The following is an 18,827-nucleotide window of genomic DNA, read 5'->3' on the forward strand; positions in this document are numbered from 1 at the left end:
CTGTGTGCCCTGCGATTGGCTGGCTACTGATTCAGGGTGTCCCCCGCCTACTGCCCGGAGACGGCTGGGATAGGCTCCAGCACCCCCCGCGACCCTAGTGAGGATCAAGCGGTTCGGAAAATGGATGGATGGATAGAATATTGTGCATGTGATTTAATGCTTGTTATCCAGTTTGTTGTGCTGCTCCTTTGGCCACCGGGAGGCAGTATACTACTGTCTTCTAAACCAAAATGAAGACTTCTACGACTGTAAGAGATGCTAATAATTTTTTTACGACAAAGACAAAATATACCTGTGAGTATTTTTGCATTGACTGTCTTCGTGTGTTGTTCAAAAGACTGTTAAAACCGTGACTATCGATGCTAGCCGTTCGTGTGTCAATGGCGTGTTGCATTGTTTGTTAGCATTAAGTAAAACGGACTTTCCTAAGGCAAAACTATGTGGGTGTTTTAAGTACACAACGGGTAATTCTCTTTGTTTTATGTATATTTTGACTGTAGACTTTATCAGGGAGTGGCAACAAACATCTTCAAGCCACTTTTTTTTTTTTTTTGAATGAATAGTTCAATATTTGCAAACGACTGTATTTTGTCAAGTCAAAACAAATGTCTATGTTGTAAAGTATCACTTTTATATTCAATGTTGGTATGTGCTCTGATTAAATATCGTTTTTTTTTAAATGTTTCAATGGCATTACAGAATTGTTTTGGTCAAATGTAACCATTTCCTGAAAATAATAGGAGTAAAGCATAATTTTCTTCACCTAAGGAATCCCTTTTGTGGACAAATACGTTGTTTTAATGGGAAAAAAATTAAGCAATGGCAAATAAATGATCATTAAATGCCGTTTTTTGTGGCCTCAATGGAGACATGTAGCTTTTTACGTCAAAATGTGATGTTTGCCATTTTTGTAGTTGTGTATCTCGTACTGGGACTTTTCATGTTATAGCTTGAATGTATTTGTGACCACAATTTTTCCCAGAACAGCTTTGCTGGGTCTTTTATGCAAAACTGGTTAAACTTCAGGGTTGTTCCCGCGGTATGGAAATCTTACTATTCAAAACAAAAGAGTTGTTATTCTAATCATTAGAATAGCAACCGAACTCGTTTGTTCACATGACAATGTCATTTTAGGTGCCTGCACTCTAATCGTGGGCTAGTAAAAAAGCTGGAAGCGCACAATGTTTCCAAATGTCACTTGGTCAATTAAATAGCCGTGTTTTGGTACAACCCCCCCCCCCCCCCATATAGTGTCAAGCACTGAATCGTGTGTTATTTTTCAGGGCTCCTCTTGTGATATCCGCTCCAGTCGCTGTAATCAGTCCATCATGTGGACGTTGAAGATGCCGCACGAGATGAAGCAAACCGTGGCTTTCATTCACGAGGTGAGGCGGAGTGTCCGTCTTGTCAGATGCAGACGTAGGATGTTAAGGCCCACAGGTCATTTCCTGTCATGTGTGAGATTGTCTTACTTTGATTTCCTGTAACTGAGACAGCAGGGGGAAAAAAAAAATTCAGCAAGTGAAAACTGCCACATCGTATGACTTTTTGATGATCACAAATATCCAGACATCCATTTTCTATGGCGCTTTGTAGACGTTGGTTTTGCAGGTGAGCTGGATTCTATGATAGTTGACTTTGGATCGGAGGCAGGGCACACCCTGGATTGGTCGCCAATGTCAGTCAATTTACAGCACAACTGTCCAAAATTTTTCTTTGAGGGAGATGTTTTGGGCCATAAATGTTCCATATTGAAGGATTTAAGATCACACACACACACACACACACACACACACACACACACACACACACACATAAAAGACTGCTCAATTTAAGTGGTTAATACTCCAAATTTTAAATATAAAATGCAACACTGTGGCGATTTCATTGTTTTTATTTATGAACTTTTCACTGGCCCAACCACGCCAGCATTAGTAAACTGGCACAGTCGCGTGATATCTCATGATTTTGGAGTGGCCCGCAGCCTCGTGTCCCACTCAAATAAATTAGCCCCTGTCCTGAGCAGATGAGATGGCCACATTCACAACCAATGCAAGAGTGATCTTGAGTAAGAGGGCAATTTTTAAAGCAATGAAGATAAGCGGTCTGGATAATGAATGGATGGATTTTTACTTGAAGAGCAAGGTGTTAAAAAATACACAATATTTTTGGTACATTTTTTTGTGTGTGTGTATTAAAATGGGGGTTGACTGTACCTTTCGACGACAAATGTGGACTATAACCTGGATGAAGCAACATATCCAGCAACAGATGGCGCCAAACTAACTTCCTTCTGGCCACTTTGCTGGATTAAAAAACATTAACAAAAACAAATATCTCAACCTAACTAAAAAAGGAAAATAAATGATAAAGGAAAAAAAAGTTTTTTCATACATATTTCATTCTACTATTAAAGAGATTTATTTATTTATGTATTTATTTCTTTTGTTTTAAACACTGATTGCGATACAGTTAATACGAAGATCATGTTTTTGTTTATTTTTTTAATCGATATAATTGTGCTTTTCATAAAAACAAATGCCATGCAAAGTGCTGTGTACATTGTCGTGCAAGTGACTCATGTCTTGTTTATTATAACAGGCCAGCTGCACGCGCCAAAAAATAGAATGTGCACATAGTTTGTCACTCGAGTTGCAGGTGTTGCGGTTGCAGAACGCCGTGCTGCGACATTAGAACCAGAATCCGAACCAGAACCACATTATGAGTTTTTCCACATTCCAACTTCGTCGTCTTTCTTCCTCATCGCTCTTTCCCTGCTCCACACCGAAGCAAAAACAACGCTGATGGCCACACGAGCCACACAGACCCACCCACTCGGCACACACACACACACACACACACACACACACAACTCGACACACCCGCGTGTAAGTGAGTGCACCCCGAGGCCAAGCAAAACTGTGCTCTCTAATCAGACTGACAAGAAAGATATGAACAGTTTTGGCTCGTCACTGCAACACCAGCGATTAGCTGCCACCGCTATGTTGGAACATAGCAAAACAAACTTAGATAAATAAAGAAGGAAAGAATCAATTCCTCTTCGCTCACAAACATGTTTCCGAAGGACACTTTTTTTGTTTCCCAACTTGCTTGCTTTACCTGACACATTTGTCAAACTTCACCAAGAATGCTTCGCCCACTCGCCTTGCCAAAAAAAAAAAGGAATATCTCGTAATTACGCAGCATTCGTTTGTCTTGTATACGTTCTTTAAATTTGGTAGAAGGTGGACAAAATCTGAAGGATGTTTGTCTTTGAGGGATGTCAGCAAATGAGACGAAAGTGGCTACTTCAGAACAAAATGGCAGTCGACTTTGTTGTCGTTTTTTTTTTTTGTGGGTCTCCTCACGATAGGCAGAGCTACCAAATTTCATCTTGATGAGTGAACTGGTGTTGGGCAGCTGAACTTTTAAATCATTCAAATTGTATGTGTATTTTCAGGTATAGGTTACTGAGATTTTGTGTGTGTCTCTGCTGATAAAAGACATGTCTACCTAATTTCATGATGCTAACTGACATCATTTGCAGCTAAATGAAGACAAGTTGATCTTTGAAAGGTCCCAGGAAATGAAAATGAAATGGCCATATTTTGTGTCTTTTAAGGCGGGACCTCTTCACTTTTTTTTTTTTGTGGGTCACATCAGGATTGACATGCCTACCAAATTTGATGTTGTTTGTTGAAACTAATTTTCGGGGCTGAATTTCGAAAACCAATTGAGACAAATTCAAAAATGAAGGACCCCTGGCAAAAAGCCCAAAACTGTCTCTGCAGATCAAAATGGCAGCTTTCCTGTGTTTTTTTTGGGAGAGGGGCAGGCATGCCATCTTGAGACTTTTTGGTGGACTGCTCATGATAGACATGTCTCCTTAATTTTATGTTGCTTAACAATATTGCCTCAGGGGGCTTCTTTCTGGCAAGTGAGGTTGTTTTTGTCTGTGTTAGCTTAGCTTACTGGTTGTGTATTTTGAAGGTGTCGGAGTTGTCGCCGTCAACAAACACAGCTGAACCAGCTCATGTTAATCCAGAGTTGAATGTTAGCCTAGCATGTCATAAAACAGCACACGGGTATTGTTGTGAAACTGGAGGGGCTCTTCAATCATTTCAGTCCTCTCGCTAATGATGACGACGATGAGCTTCTTGTCCTCTGTGGCGCTAGACTGTCCATTAATTGAAATATATTGACCAAAACTTCAGTGTGTGACTCTGAGAGACAAATGTAAATATAAATAACATTAAAGAATGCTAAGAGACAAACATTTCATTCACCCTAATGCTACCAAAATATTCATTGTGTCAATGCGGAGAGAGATTCTGACTGCTGACTGAACAGCAGAATGGCAGAACTTCACCCAAGTCTTTGGGAGTGGGGGTGGGGGTGGGGGGGGGGGGGGGTTGAGTCAGAGTGCACCTTATTCCATGCCTCCATTGTGGTGGTGGCCAAGCGGAGCTGTGGCCGTAAGGTGGTCGGTGCATTCTTGTGGCGCAAATTCCTGAACCCGTTAGTGGGCACCAATGGGAAGGGATCCTGCCAAGATGAAGAAGGAGACTTATTGAGCTTTTTTAGCCTGTGGGATTCAGTGGCCGGCTGATGGGTACCAGCAGGCCAAGGAGGAGCTTTGGTGGTTATGAGGCACAACCTGGCCACGGGTGAGGCCATTGAGAATGACCTCCGGATCGCTTTGAGCAAATTGTGGTCCACCAACTGGCGTCTCAGAAGGAGGAAGTAGTGCATCCTGTGGGGATGAGATACTGTGGATCTTGACTGGGAACATTAGGAATCAATGGGAGGAATACGACGAAGACCTCCCCAATTCCACCGACACACCGTTCTTTGAGGAAGCACAGTCTGGGGATGCTGAGGCAGGCTCACTCTGGGGTTGAAGTCACAGAGGTGGTTCAAAAGTCCTCTGTGGCAGGTGCCTGCAGGAGAATAAAGTCCGCCCTGAGTTCCTGAAGGCTGCGGGACTTTTCTGGTTGACATGCATTTGTAACTTTGTGTGGGCAGCCGAGTGTGAAGCACTGAGAAAATCAGCACTTCCAAATCTGAGCGCATAGTCCTCAGTCGGAAAAAGGTGGAGTGCCCACTCCAGATCGGCAATGAGATTCTGACCCAAGTGGAGGAGTTCAAATATCTTGGGGTCACATCCACAAGGGAGGAAAGACAAGAGTGGGAAATTGAAATGATGTGGACTCTACATCCGTCTGTCACATGAAGAAGAACTTTGCCAAAAGGCGATGCGCTACATCGAAGAGTTGATCTACTTTCCGACCCTCTTCTATGGTCACGAGCTGTGGATTGTGACCGAAAAAAGTTCATCGCGGACACAAGTGGCCAAAATGAGTTTCTTTGCCATTATCCAGGACCAGAGTAGCGCCGCAGGTCCTCCACATTGAGAGGAGCCAGATGAGCTGTCTGATTAGGATGTCTCCTGGATGCCTTCCAGGCGATATTGTAAAATATTGTTCATGCTGAAGGTCAAGAATGCTAATAGAATGAAATCGATTGCAAAATAATGCTGGGAGACAAACATTTGTGTCACACGAATGCTGTCGAAAATCAAAATGGTTATCGCACGAATGCTGAGAGACTGACGTGCACATAAACAGTCAGAATATTCATCATTCACACTACTCGCTGGCTGACAATCAGTCCACTTTTGGAAAGCCAAGAGACAATCATCCACGTTGTGCCACAAAAATAAATGTTGCACCAATGCTGGCCAGGAGTTGGGCGTTCACATTCAGTCTATTTTCGCAATCGACCAATATTTACAGACTGTGTCTTTTTCGGGGTGAGACAAACATGCTCACTAAGGCTGTTGTGTCGTAAATATTAAGCACCTGCGTGTCAATGCATATGTGTGTGTGTGTGTGTTTAAACTGCTCACATCCACAAGGGGGCACATTGGAATTGAATTTGTGAGTTTGCTATAAAATGCTTAACGTTCAGCATTCGTTCATGATTTTTTTTTTTGTGCATAAATGATTGTAGTTTTTCACAGAAACTCTCAGGAATGTCAGTGAACCAAAAAGAAAAAAGAGGAAACAACAAGCTTAGTGATGTGTCATTTTACACAAAACAATGTCAACCGTCAATCATTTTGGGACTTGACCAGTCATCCTCATGTCCATCATGGGGACTGTGTGTGTGTGGGTGGGCGTGTAGCTGTCCTGCTTTCTTTCAGGAAGTGGCACAAAGGAATGCTTGGCCGTGATTCACAACGCTCCGCGACCACGGAGCTCGTTATTTACGGCCCAGCGAGTCGTCGCTACGCGTGTGACTCAGTTTGTGGACGCCGGCGTCAGGTGCAGAGGAAATGACAATCACTGTCTCTGTGCTTCATGTTAACTTGTAGCGTTTAAGTTGAAGCCGAGCTGTGAAGCACTCGGACAAAAAAAAAAAATGTAGGACGAGTGTGGTTTTGAAGGAAGCCTTAGAAATGTCCACTTCAAACTAAATGGCGGACCTCTTGTGTCTTTTCGAGCATGGCTTCTTGAGACTTTTTTGTGGGTCTACTCCTGAAACAGGTCTACCAAATTTCATGTTGCTACGTACAATATAGCTTTGGGGGCTGAATTTGGTACACAATCTCCAGGTTAAATTGGTTCTGAAAGAAACAAACATGGGTATGAATCTGGGTATGAATTTTGGAGATTTTCTTTTTGTGGGTCTTCTCATGCGAGACTTGTTTACTTAATTTGATGTTGCTAAGTGCCACTGGCTTCGAGGGCAATTACAAAAAATTCTGGGCTGCGACTTTTCTTGAACCGATGTTTCACAATACTGAAATTGTTGCAAAAATACCCATTCTTTATATTCAATTTAATACATAACTGCTGTGTAGTACTGTTCTTATACAATCTAGTAGAGTGCTGTTTTTTTCCTCTTTAATAAAAAAATGCTGCAAAAGTTTGAGTGGGCTGGAACGAATGAATTTCCTTTCATTGGGAAAATATGGTTTGAGATTTATGTTACAAGCATGGTCACGGAATGTGTTGAATTTCTATGTCAAAGTAGCACTGTATTTATTATTATGTTTTTTTTAAGTAGTGATTATCTCTTATGGTGTGCGGCCTCCCCATAGTGGCACACCCAAAATATCGCTGCTTCCAGTTCAGTTGTCTTTAACTTTCAAGTTCAATACAAGGGATTTCATTCTTAGAGGATGGTTTGTTTTCAACCACTGAATAAAGTACAATTGTAACTTTTTTCAAATTAAATACATATTCAATTCAATAATGAAATAGTTTTTAAAAATTCCTACCATGTTACTGTGACTTACAATAAGACTACTCTTCTTTATTTTTTATTTCAATGTTAATCCGAATTGATCATTTTTGCGGTGGTCGGCCCTACTTGCTGTGAAAAGTTGGAGAATGATGCGAAACTAAAAACAAGAGCATACGACTAAAAATAGTCGACAGGGAGGTTAAAAAAAAGGAAGTTTCACCTGAACAGAAAAAAACCAGGGAGGGCAAGGCACCTGCTGACGTCACGGCGCCGTGGGCGTGGCTTGGTGCGACGCGTGCGGGAGGGAGGCGAACGCGCACGCAACGGAGCGGCAAAGCGGCGGCATCGTGTCGGCTGCGCGCACGCATCCTCGCTCACTCCTCACTCGCCCCCAAAACGTCAATTGTTTGTTTGCTTTTTAGTCACGAAAAAAAAAAAGAAGACAGAGGACGCGTGGAAGAAGTTCACTTGGCTTTGCTTCTGTTCGGACTTAACTTGGAGAGGTTTCCTGCTTGGAATATGTTTTGAACGCCGGCGAACAGGTGAGCCCAACCGCAGCTTTACGCTTTAATATTACGAGTAATTAATATCACACTTTGTGCTGGTTTCAACATGTTGACTTCGCTTTGTGTGTGTTGTTCGCCTTTGCTTCCCATGCAAGTGCGCGCGCGCGCCTGTGTGAGTGTGTTCGTGCGTGAGCGAGCGTGTACTCTGCATGACTCACTTTCCTCCGCAATTCGCAACATTTTCACATCTTTTGTCCCTTTTCTGCACGGCCACTGTGCGTGCGCGTATGCGCGTGTTTTGCAGGTTCACTCACCCCCCTCCCCTCCCTCCCGCATTTTATGGTGATACTATTATTCACTTTGGAGCAGTCAAATTCCTCTTTGAATCTCTCTGCGCGCTCAAATTGCCCCCGAGAAATTGTAGCCAAGGAGTCGATGTCAAAAGAAAAGTTCTTATTGAAGCACTTTTGTGGGTTCGTTTCATTATGAAGCATTTCAGAGGACAGGTGGTAAACTCTGAGGGTAGTTTGTCCAATGTTAATGTTAATATACATTTCATGGCATGGTGAGTGTTTCAGAGGTCTGCTACTAATGGTTATTTTAATAATCGATTAATCAGTCGATTATTTTGAATCGGATTTTAAAATCAAGCTTTCATTTCCATCTCTTGATTCCTAAAACGGCACATCATTTCAAATTGACGGTGTAGAAAAGTCGCAAACATAAATTCAGTGATCAGTTTGGTCTCGAATGTCCTAAAACAAAAAGGGCATGAGTGTGTGATCAAGTGACAAGCAAATGTTTCATTTTGATTCAACGCAAAGATTAAGAGGATTTGGGCAGTTTTACATTCAACTACTGTAGATCTTGAAAGGATCAATGGATACTCTAAAAATGTCAATGTCTTCATTGAGTAGTTGTCGATTAATTTGCTTCGGCTCTACTGTATATGGAACATTTTGAAAGAATTATTTATCCAGTTAGCTTTAAGTTTGAGTAAATTTGATAGCCTTCAAATTCATCTGATCTTGTTGCTTGTATCCATTTTTGCTCGAGAGATATGATAGTGTATCTTTTTGTTGTGTAAGTGTATGTGCATTTCTTTTATACCGGATCCTGTTTTAGTTCTTACAAGCAGCTTATAAAAATGAGCACTCTTTGGTTGCATTTGCAAGCAGCAGTCATGCTGACAGGAGAGTACAGATGCACGTTTTGTTTTCATATTTACATTTTGTGTATTTGTAATGGTTGAATATGTTTTGTGCCTACGCAGCCATTTTTATTTTATGAATTATTTTTATTTGCATAAAAACATGCATAATATACATTCACATATATTTTTTATTTATTTCTGTTTTATTTTTGTAGTTACCTGTTTTTCTTCAAGTGACTACATTTTTTTTGGTTCAACATTGGAATAGGATTTTTTTTTCTTTATTAAAAAAAAAATTAATCAGAACCAGTCACTTAAAAAGAACCTATATTAAGACAGCCTGTGGCCCCTGACTCTGTATTGTCAGTGGGTCCTCTGCTACTCGTCCCAACCGCCCAAACATGGACATAATGATTTTTTTTTCTGTGTGTATTTGCATGTCACTAACATTTAAATAATCAAATCAAATCAAAACGGCGGTTGCTTATTTCCTAATGGCCACGCGGGCCCCCCGCAACACATGCGGGGCCCCTGTTCTTCTCTTGTGGGAGTCGATCTGCATCCCTCATGCGAAGCTCATGTGCTGCTCTTGTTTTGATGCCCTTCACGCTGCCACATGTGTCACAACCACATCAAGCTCAGCCGGCATGTAAATGCATTTTGAAAATTCTACGGCAGCACCGCAAAGCTCCAACCTCCCCCGCCCCCTACACACACTGTTCCCCCCCCCCCCCCCACTCAACATCCCCTTTCACCCACCCCGCGTGCCGCTATTGAGTTGCCGGGTGATTTATCGCGTCCCGCCTCTTTGCTTTTAATTGAGTTTATCGTCGTGGTCTCCAAAGGCCTCGCTGTCTTTAAGGCAAGTGTGCTTTTGTAGCCCATTTCACACCGACATCCCTGCAAAGTGGGTGTGTCCTGAAAAAGGATACACCCACAGCGTTCACACAGAACGCAGCAAAGGCGGGATGTTGACATGCGTGACATCCGGCATCTGGTGCGCTGTATTTAATCCCCAAAAATCTTGTTTCAACTCCACACACCTGTCCCGGCATTGTGAAATATCCTTACACGCAGCTACCGTCCCGTCTCTGATGCTTTCTCTATTCTGTCTCGAAGCTGATCCCCCCCCCCCCCCCCCCCCCACCTCTGCCCCTGGGGTCTCGTTTAGTTCCTTGACTGTATGACGTGTACGTCACGCATTCCGCTTTTCTCATCTGGTCCCTTTTGTGTTCTATTTTTTATTTTTTTTTGGCGGGGTGGTGTTCCACTTTTTGGTGGCCCACTTTTTGTGTTCCTCTTTTGTGATCTACATTTTGTGTTCTACTTTTGCAAGTCATTTTTAGCATCCCATTTAAAAATATATATTTTTGCATTCCCCGTCTTTCATTTTCCACTTTTGGTGTTTTAGGTTTTGTGTTTCACTTTTTGTTTTGTTTTATTGTGTGCTCCTTTTTTAAAATTATTTTTTAAATGTTAAACTGTACATTCTACATTTTGTTCTCCACTTTTGGTAGTCCTTTTTTTTTTTTTTTTTTTTAATTTCCCACTTTTTTCATAATGTGATTTTTTTTCCCCTTTTTTGTTCGACTTTTTGTGTTCCACTTTTTATTGTCCTCATCACAAGCTCCCACTTTTTGTGTTCCACTGTTATAACTTATGACTTAGTTTTTGTGTTTAGCAATTTTAGAGTTTCACTGTTTTAACATATGACTCTTTTTTTCCACTTTTTGAGTTCGTTATTTGTTTCCCACTGTTTTGACGTTCTAATTCTTTTTGTATTCCACTTTTTTTTCTGCCCCCTTTTTTGTTTTTTTGTGCTTCGCTTTGTGCCCTTTTGCACTCCACTTTTTTTCGTGTTCCTTTTGTCATGTTCCTCAGATTTTTTATTCCACTTTTTGTTTTCCATTGTTTTAATATTTCACATTCTTCACATCCAGTTTTGTGGTCAAGTGTTTGCCTTCCACTTTTTCTTCGTGCGTGTGTGTGTGTGCCCCTCTTATTGGTGTTGACCTTTTTGGTCCACTTGTTCTCTTTTTATGTTCCACTTTGTTCTCTGCTATTTTTTTCTCTCCTGCTTCAGTGCATTCTACTCGTTTGTGTTGGACTCTTTCCGGACCGCACGTCTCACTTTTTCGTGTTTTCTCCCCAGGATGAGCCTGCGCTTCGTGCAAACCCTGCACACGGTTTCGCTCTTGTGGTGGTGGTGGTCCACGTGGTCGCCCGGCGCTCTCGGCCAATGCAACGAGCCCCCCGAGTCGTCCAATGTCAACCTCTCGTCGGAACACCGTCTCCCGACGTTCACCGCCGACTTCCCCGTCCAAAACATGGTGACGCTGGACGGCGTGGTCTATGTGGGCGCCGTCAACCGCATCTACGCCCTGGCATCCAACATGACCAAGCTGTCCGAGTATCGCACGGGGCCGCTGCTGGCCAATGAGACCTGCGGGTCCGGCGGCGCCGTCGACGAGGTTGACAACCACAATTTAGCCCTGGTGGTGGAGAAGATGTACGACAAAGGCCTGTACAGCTGCGGCTCAGCCGACAACGGCGTCTGCCGCCGCCACGTGCTGGACGACGACATCAGTCCCAAGACGGTGGACGAGGACGTGTACTGCTTCGCTGACAAGGTGGAGCCGGGCAGGGGGACGCCGTGCGACGCCGACGTGGTGGTGGGCCCATCGGGTTCGCGGGTGCTCAGCGTGGAGAGCAACATCATTGTGTTCTTCGCCGGCAACTCCGAGATTCCCGGTTCAGGAAAGCCACCCGGCGGCGCGGGCCGACCACGCACCATCTCGTTGAGGAAGATGAAGACCAGTCAGGACGGGTTCACTTTCTTCTCCGGCTTGTCCCACATGGATCTGATCCCGTCGCTGCGAGGGAAATACTACCTGCGCTACGTTCACGCCTTCCACAGCGGGCCGTACACGTACTTCCTGACGGTGCAGCAGGTGAGCCGCGACTCACCGGCGTTCCACACGCGCATCGTGCGGATGTGCTCCTCGGATTTGGTCATCCGCCGCTACGTGGAGATGCCGCTGGAGTGCATCAGCACGGACAAGCGGCGCCGTCGGCGCTCGGCCAAGGACAACAAGGTGTTCAACCTGCTGCAGGCGGCGCACGTGGCCAAGGTGGGCGATGACGTGGAGCTGCAGCACCACCTGAAGGTACGTATTGTAGCTTTATTTAGAAATGCAAGTTTTTCATTTTAGTACCGTGGAAAATTCTTGTGAACCAAAGTGAAGACATCTAAAGTTTATTAAAAACTCAAAATTGCCCAGTTGAACGTGAGCGTTGTTTCTGTGTGTCCCGCCCACCATTAGCTGGCGACCAGTTCAGTACTTTCTTTTTTTTTTTTTTTTGGTGGAAAATTTCCATTGGATTAAAAAAAAAAAACTGGGCCAGGGGCACATTCTGGCAATTACTGTCTGAATTTTGGGGGGGGGTATTTGATCTTTTATTTTTAATTCTAGAATATTTTGTCAGAATTTTCTTTTTGCATTCGTTTTTTTATTTAATAAAAATGTGTAATTTTCCATTCAAGTTTTTTTATAACTTTATATTTTTTAACTTCAGAAATTACTGTCAAAATGTTTTTAATTGTTTAATTTAAAATGTTGGTAATTTTCAGCAGAATAAGTCTTTGCTTTTAGATTTTTTTAAATTTAAATGATAATGGAATTTTCTTTTCATTGAATTAACTAATAAACTGTTCCATCTTATTTTCTTTATGTAGCTTTTTGATTAGAATTTTTGAAATCTGCATTTCCTTTGCAAGTGGGTGTTGAAATTTCCATGCAAAATTCCGCTTAAAATGTGATTTTTAAAAAAATTAATTGAAATGAATTACATTTTAAATTAAGACTAGGTTTCCTTTTCTTACTCAATTTTTTTCCTGATTTTTCTTGAAGGTGGAGGAGGGCGACGACGTGCTCTTCGCCGCCTTCGCCCGCGGCAAGCCCAACTCCAGCGAACCCACCGCCAACTCGGCCGTGTGCGTCATGAGCATCAAGCACCTGAACAACATGTTCCGCATGTACATGCAGAAGTGCAACACGGTGGACCCGTACCACTTCACTGGTTCCGATGACAAGGCCTGCTACAACATGGTGAGTGACCCACTCGCATGCTGCCCGATCGTTTATGACAGGCAAAATGTCGAGATTTTTCAACACTTTCGGGGCTTTGTATTTGATTGTTCTACGGCAAAAACACATTCGCTCGAAATAACGTGGCACTGACGAACAAACTCTCAGGTCCAATACAAATCCATGACAGACCACACAAGTGTAAAATTAAGTTAACCAGTCAGTAGAAAAAAAAAAATTCCATCTTAACTTTGCTAACATCACGAAACAGATCATTGGTTTCATTTATTGCAAAGCAGTCAAGCTCAACTTTGCTAGCAGGTAAGCGTGATTAAGGTAATTTAAAAAAACAAAAAGAAAGTTAAAGAAAAAGCAAAAGGTACACACGAGTTGATATTGTTCGATATTCTCTGACCTGCCTTTTTGTGGCGTATCGCACACCCTTAGGCAGTGATGGTGGTTAAGACGCGAAAAGTTTTATGTGACTTCAAGTTGGAATATTTTGACATTTTAAAAATGTCTGTTCAATTTTTGTTCATTAATTTAAAAATTTTTATTTAGGTTTCGTTCTCTTTTTTCAATGAGCAATTTGAACTTTGGGCGGCATGGTGCAAAAACTGGTTAGCACATCCGCCTCGCAGTGCAGAGGTGCAGGGCTCGATGCCGGTTCTGGGAATTGTGTGGAGTTTGCATGTTCTTCCCATGCCTGCATGGGTTTTCTCTGGGTACTACGGTTTCCTCCCAACGTTCCAAAAACATGCATGGCAGGCTGATTGAACACTCCAAATTGTCCCTCGGTGTGAGTGTGAGTGCGAATGATTGTTCGTCTTTTTGTGCTCCGCGATTGGCTGGCAACCAGTTCCCGGGTGTACACCGCCTACTGGCCGAAGACAGCTGGGAAAAGCTCCAGCACGCCCGCGACCCTCGTGAGGATAAACGGATTAGAAAATGGATGGATGGATTTTGAAGTCAACATTTGTATCACCTCTTCCCATGACCGTGACTGCTAACATCATTTCTGCTTCCACAAGACGAAAAAAAACGTATTTACTTGTGAGTTCAATGCTTTGTCGATTGGGTACAGGAAATTGAACTCGACCCAAAATATTCCCAGGAAGTTGTAACAAGCATACAATTGGTAAGAATTGAATTGCAATTCAGTGAATTGATTCAGAGCTTTGTCCCAATATTTGATGCTGAGTAATGTTTACAGTTGAGCTTTCATATGATTTGAAAATTGCAAAATCGTGCGTGCTTGATGCAAAACGTCTTTAATTAAAAGCTTCAAAGATGTTGACGCAGTATGAAAACGTTGCCATTCAAAATTTATGCAAATGAGCTCCCAAGTCCTTTGCTGTCATTTAAATGTTTTTTTTTTTAAAATGTATTTTGACATATTCCCGCATTACAGCTTAAGAGGCCTCCCGAATACTTTTTATAGCCCTTTTATCTTCTGGGATCTCCTCCTTGATCGCACGGATGGAATTTAGGAATTTTTCCACTTAAGACGCGTGCGGATGAAAGCCCAAGCGTGAGTTCAAAGTGCAACGGCGTCCGCGCTATCGACCATATTTGGTGCAGTTGCCTTGTGTTTGTTCTCCCCCACGTCTTTGCTTGCATAAAACGTCCATTTTAGGACAAAGTATCACGGAGCGGAGCCAAAGCTCGCCGCCGCCGCTGTGGGGATCGATCATGTGACCTCAAAGACGCCCTGTCATGAGTGTCCGGGGGGCATTCCAATACCATTGACAAAGCCGATTATTTACAGTGGACATTTACAACCACTTGCTACACTGAAGAAGCCAAATGCCCCCCACCCAAACCCCGCCCAGCCCCATTTTACCACCAGACCTCCAAATAAATCAAACAATTGATCAATAATCATGTGAAGTTATCTCTTGAGCTATCCGGGTCTTCAAGCCACTCCATTCTGGGGTCTTATTCTTAACGTGTGCACGGATGCATTCAGGTCTTCTGGTCTCACATGTGACAGTCACGTCTGTCACTACAGCGGCAGTCAATGTGTATCCGTCTGCTGCAACTGGCCCCAAAGGACTCTTTGGTGTGTGCTGACATTTGGCAGTAAACAAAATCGGGAAGGCAAAGCATAGAAGGCAGGTTTAGTCCATGTTGCACATTTAAAATGACCCCACAAAAACAGATGGAAGAAATATGATGATGATGATCATCATCATAATAATAAGAATGGAAACACAATTTTTTTTTAAATGTCATGTAAATTTGAAAATAAATAACGTGATAAAATATATTTAATATAAATATAGTATTTTAAAAACACACACATTCTAAGAACTTTTTAGACTACTTAAAATGAATTCCAGGAATTGCTCCAGTTTAGTTAAAGGTAATACCGCCCAAAATATACATTTACTCGTGAAATTGATGAAATGAGGAAAGAGTAAGTCAAACTGTCAGGTTTTGATGAATGCACGAGAAGGAAAACTAGTCTACTGCACCATGATCGGAATTTTGCAGACGATAGAAAGTCAAAATAATAAAAAGGCAAAAACTGCAAGCAAAAAGGAAATAAAAAAAGTGAAAATAACTTCGAGCAAGTGCACCACTGGAAATAAAATGAAACCAAAAAAATGGGAATGAGAAAATAAGTTCTGCAATATTATCAAGAACTAAATACTATAAACAGCAAGAATGTAAAAAAAAAAGTGTTTTTAAAAGTCACAAAAAGGGAAGAAAAAGTCCTGCACCATTTTTTTTCCCCCACACCTGTTGTTGTGATCAATGACCGCGACGAGGACGGCGCAGCTCTTGATGCTTTGTTCCTGGAGATTGCGTGACCACGCCAACCCGTTTCAAGGATGTCAGCGGTTGGATTTTACGTCCAAGTTCCTCTTGGCCAAGCGGAACACCTGCTGCTCTGCTAGCTCATCTTAACGACATCCCTTTTGACTTTTTTATTGAGCTTTTATCGCACTTTGAGTGTGAGGCTGTTGACTTTTTTTATCATGCTAACTGTCAGTCAGTCAGTCAGCCGGTTGGTCGGTCGGACGCCTCGGCTCCTGGGGATGACGGATTACATAAATACTCAGCGAGCCTACTCAAGGAAAGGATGTATGGCAGAATGGAGGCAAGGTTGCCATGGTTAACAAAAATCACAAAATAACTACAGCTAGAATTGAAATCATATAGTTTTTTTTAATTCATAAAAATATATCTTTAAACAAAAATGAACTAAACTTCATCTTGTTTTTAAAAGAAACAATAATAATTGCAAAAAATGAGCTTTTCTGGATCACTAATTGGGGTTTTTTTCTGTATTGTTCTAGATCCATACAGACAAACAGTTGTTCGATATCTGTAGTTTGCTTTATTACGTGACACAGTACTTAGTTATTTAACTAGAGGTTTAAATCTTGCACCCCATAAAGACTCCTTATATATTTAGAACTAAAACAAAAAAAACTAAAGCCAAGCCTTTTTGAAATAATAATAATTTAAAAAAACTAACACACATGCTTTAAAAACCAATTAAAATTAACCTCATTTAAAAAGCAAAAGTCAAATTGAAATAAAGATAAACTTTATTTCAACCCAACCTAACCCTGGATGGATGTAGGGAAATATTGATGGAGGTGAGGGTGGTCGCAAGGAATGGATGAATGGACGGACAGAAATGGGGAGTCAGACAGACGGATGGAGGGATGGATGAAATATGGATGGATGGATGAGGGAGGCAGCGACGGACGGATGCTTGGATGGAAGGACTTTGGGAGGAAGGAAATGATGGATGGACAGACAGAGGGAAGGATGGAGGGCTGAGGGAAGGATGGACAGAAGGTGGGGTGGAGGGGAAGTTGTGATGAATGGACGAATGGAGGGAGGGAGGGAACAGAGCCTTGGACGGATGGATGAAGGGACATCATGAGGGACGGATGGATGGACAAACAGGGAAAGATGAAGACGTGAGGGAGGGATGGTCAGAAGGTGAGATGGATGGAGGAATGAAGGGATAGGCAGAGGTAGAGAGGGAAGGATGGACAGAGCACAGGAAAGATGGACGAATGGAAAGAGGGAGAGAAGGACAGACGGAGTGAGCTTGAGAGGGACGGATGGACAGAACGATTTGCCTAAAGATTTGCCCCAGTGGCCGGAAATGGTGCCATGCAGTCGGCACTGCGGATGGTCCACAATAGACAGAAGCTTGGCTGTGCCTTTGTAAGACGTCAAAATTACTAGTGGTTATAATTAACAGTTAAAAAAAAAAAAAGATGTTTACGAGCCGCCGGGCGAGCAGCTGGCAGGTAGTTGCCGGGCTCAGATATGATAAGCCGTCTCATAAATTCATAAAGATTGTCTGGAGACTGCAGCGCACACAAGCTTATTTTGGTCGTGTTTTTTGGGTTGTTGTTTTTTTTTTTTTTTTTTTTTGGACGGAGAGGAAAAAAAAGAAGGACGAGTAGGAATCTGGCGAGCTTTGAAAGCACAGCGGAAAAAGCAGGTTTGAACTTTTTTAAGTGGCGGTTGTCATTGCCAGCGAGCCTCCTAATTCGAGTGCATGATGGATGTTTTTAATGATGACTCACACATTGCTGGATGTCGGGGGCAGCCCTCGCACACCCCTCCTTCAGTTGAATGAGAAAAGCAGTGAGTGACATTCAATTAAATGTAGAAAAGGAGTCAAAATAAGTTCAAAAAAAGTACAATAAATAAATAAATAAGCTCAAACTTTTTAAAAAAAGTATTTCACTAGTTCAACTCAACAAACAAATTCACAATGAGAAAATACATTTTAAAGAAACCCCCCCCTGCACCCCCCTCCATAATAATAAAAATAAATCTGCAGACAATGAAAAATGGCAAAGGAATAAGTTAAGTAAAGTTGGCATTGTTACTTCAAATTTTTATTTCCATGAGTTGTGATGAGGGAAAAAAAAAAAAGCTCCTTTGAAGGATGACTTTTATTTTTCGGGCCAAGCTACATGCGCGCGCGTGGTGTCAAATGCGAAGCCTCCAAATGTGTATTCATATTCCCGATGTGCATTTCATCCAATTAGGAAACACGGCGCCCCGATAAATCACAGCCATGCTTGTCTTTTCCTCATCATGAGAAAGGATTATAGCCGGCGTGAAATCAATGTGTCGTCTTAGTTGCTTGTGAAAAGCGGGGGGGTGGGGGGGTGTGGCCTAATTAAAATGGCCGTCGCTCAAAACGCGGGACTGCTAGCATGCGGCGCGCCGTGCAATCAATCAGTTGGGAGATTAAATTTAAAAGCAATCAGCATTTGCTGCTTTTTCTTGCGATCCATGCTAATCCGATCGACGCTTTGACCTCGCATGTGGACGTGAAGCACTCTTTAAAATAATTAATTAATTATATTTTTCCCCCCTTTGGACTTTTGGGAACCGGAACGTTTTTGTTTTTTTTTGAAGGCACATTTATTAGCTAATTGAGCTTTTTTTTTTTTACACTGTGTTTGGGTTACATTTGATGGCAATAAAAATACAGTGGAATCCCACGAATTGAAAAATATTGAAAACAAATTGGAGGGGGGGGAAAAAAAACAGTAAATGTGAATCCACGAGTGCCAAACCATGAGTAAGCACGGGTCTACTGGAGCCTAATCGACATCCTTTCACTCTGAAATGTGATTCAAAATATACCCCCCAAAAAAATTTAATCACATGATTGATCACTTTTTTTTTTTTTTTTTTTTTTTTACTTATTTATTTTAGTCATTCAACTCCTGGCACGCGCAACGATTGTGCAAGGTTGCAATAGTTTTTACGAGGGTGCTTGAAACAGTTCAGAGGTTTTTTGGGAGGGTTCCCCCAAAATGAAATATTTGCAAA

General features: G+C 42.2%; 1 protein-coding gene across 3 annotated transcripts in view; it reads left to right on the forward strand.

The window, feature by feature from the left end:
* Window positions 1–7,596: 7,596 nt before the first annotated feature.
* Window positions 7,597–18,827, forward strand: part of met (MET proto-oncogene, receptor tyrosine kinase) — a 49,146-nt gene continuing 37,915 nt past the window's right edge. For all 3 annotated transcript variants that reach the window (XM_086108965.1, XM_086108966.1, XM_086108967.1), the window contains exons 1-3: window positions 7,597–7,793; window positions 11,063–12,077; window positions 12,822–13,019. In XM_086108965.1, coding sequence (XP_085965091.1) covers window positions 11,064–12,077; window positions 12,822–13,019 — 1,212 coding nt within the window. In that variant the 5' untranslated portion in view covers window positions 7,597–7,793; window position 11,063. The remainder of the gene's footprint in view (window positions 7,794–11,062; window positions 12,078–12,821; window positions 13,020–18,827) is intronic.

Source organism: Hippocampus guttulatus, chromosome 4 (assembly GCF_054856545.1).
Source record: "Hippocampus guttulatus isolate MCC_2025c chromosome 4, RoL_Hgut_1.0, whole genome shotgun sequence".
NCBI lineage: Eukaryota > Metazoa > Chordata > Actinopteri > Syngnathiformes > Syngnathidae > Hippocampus > Hippocampus guttulatus.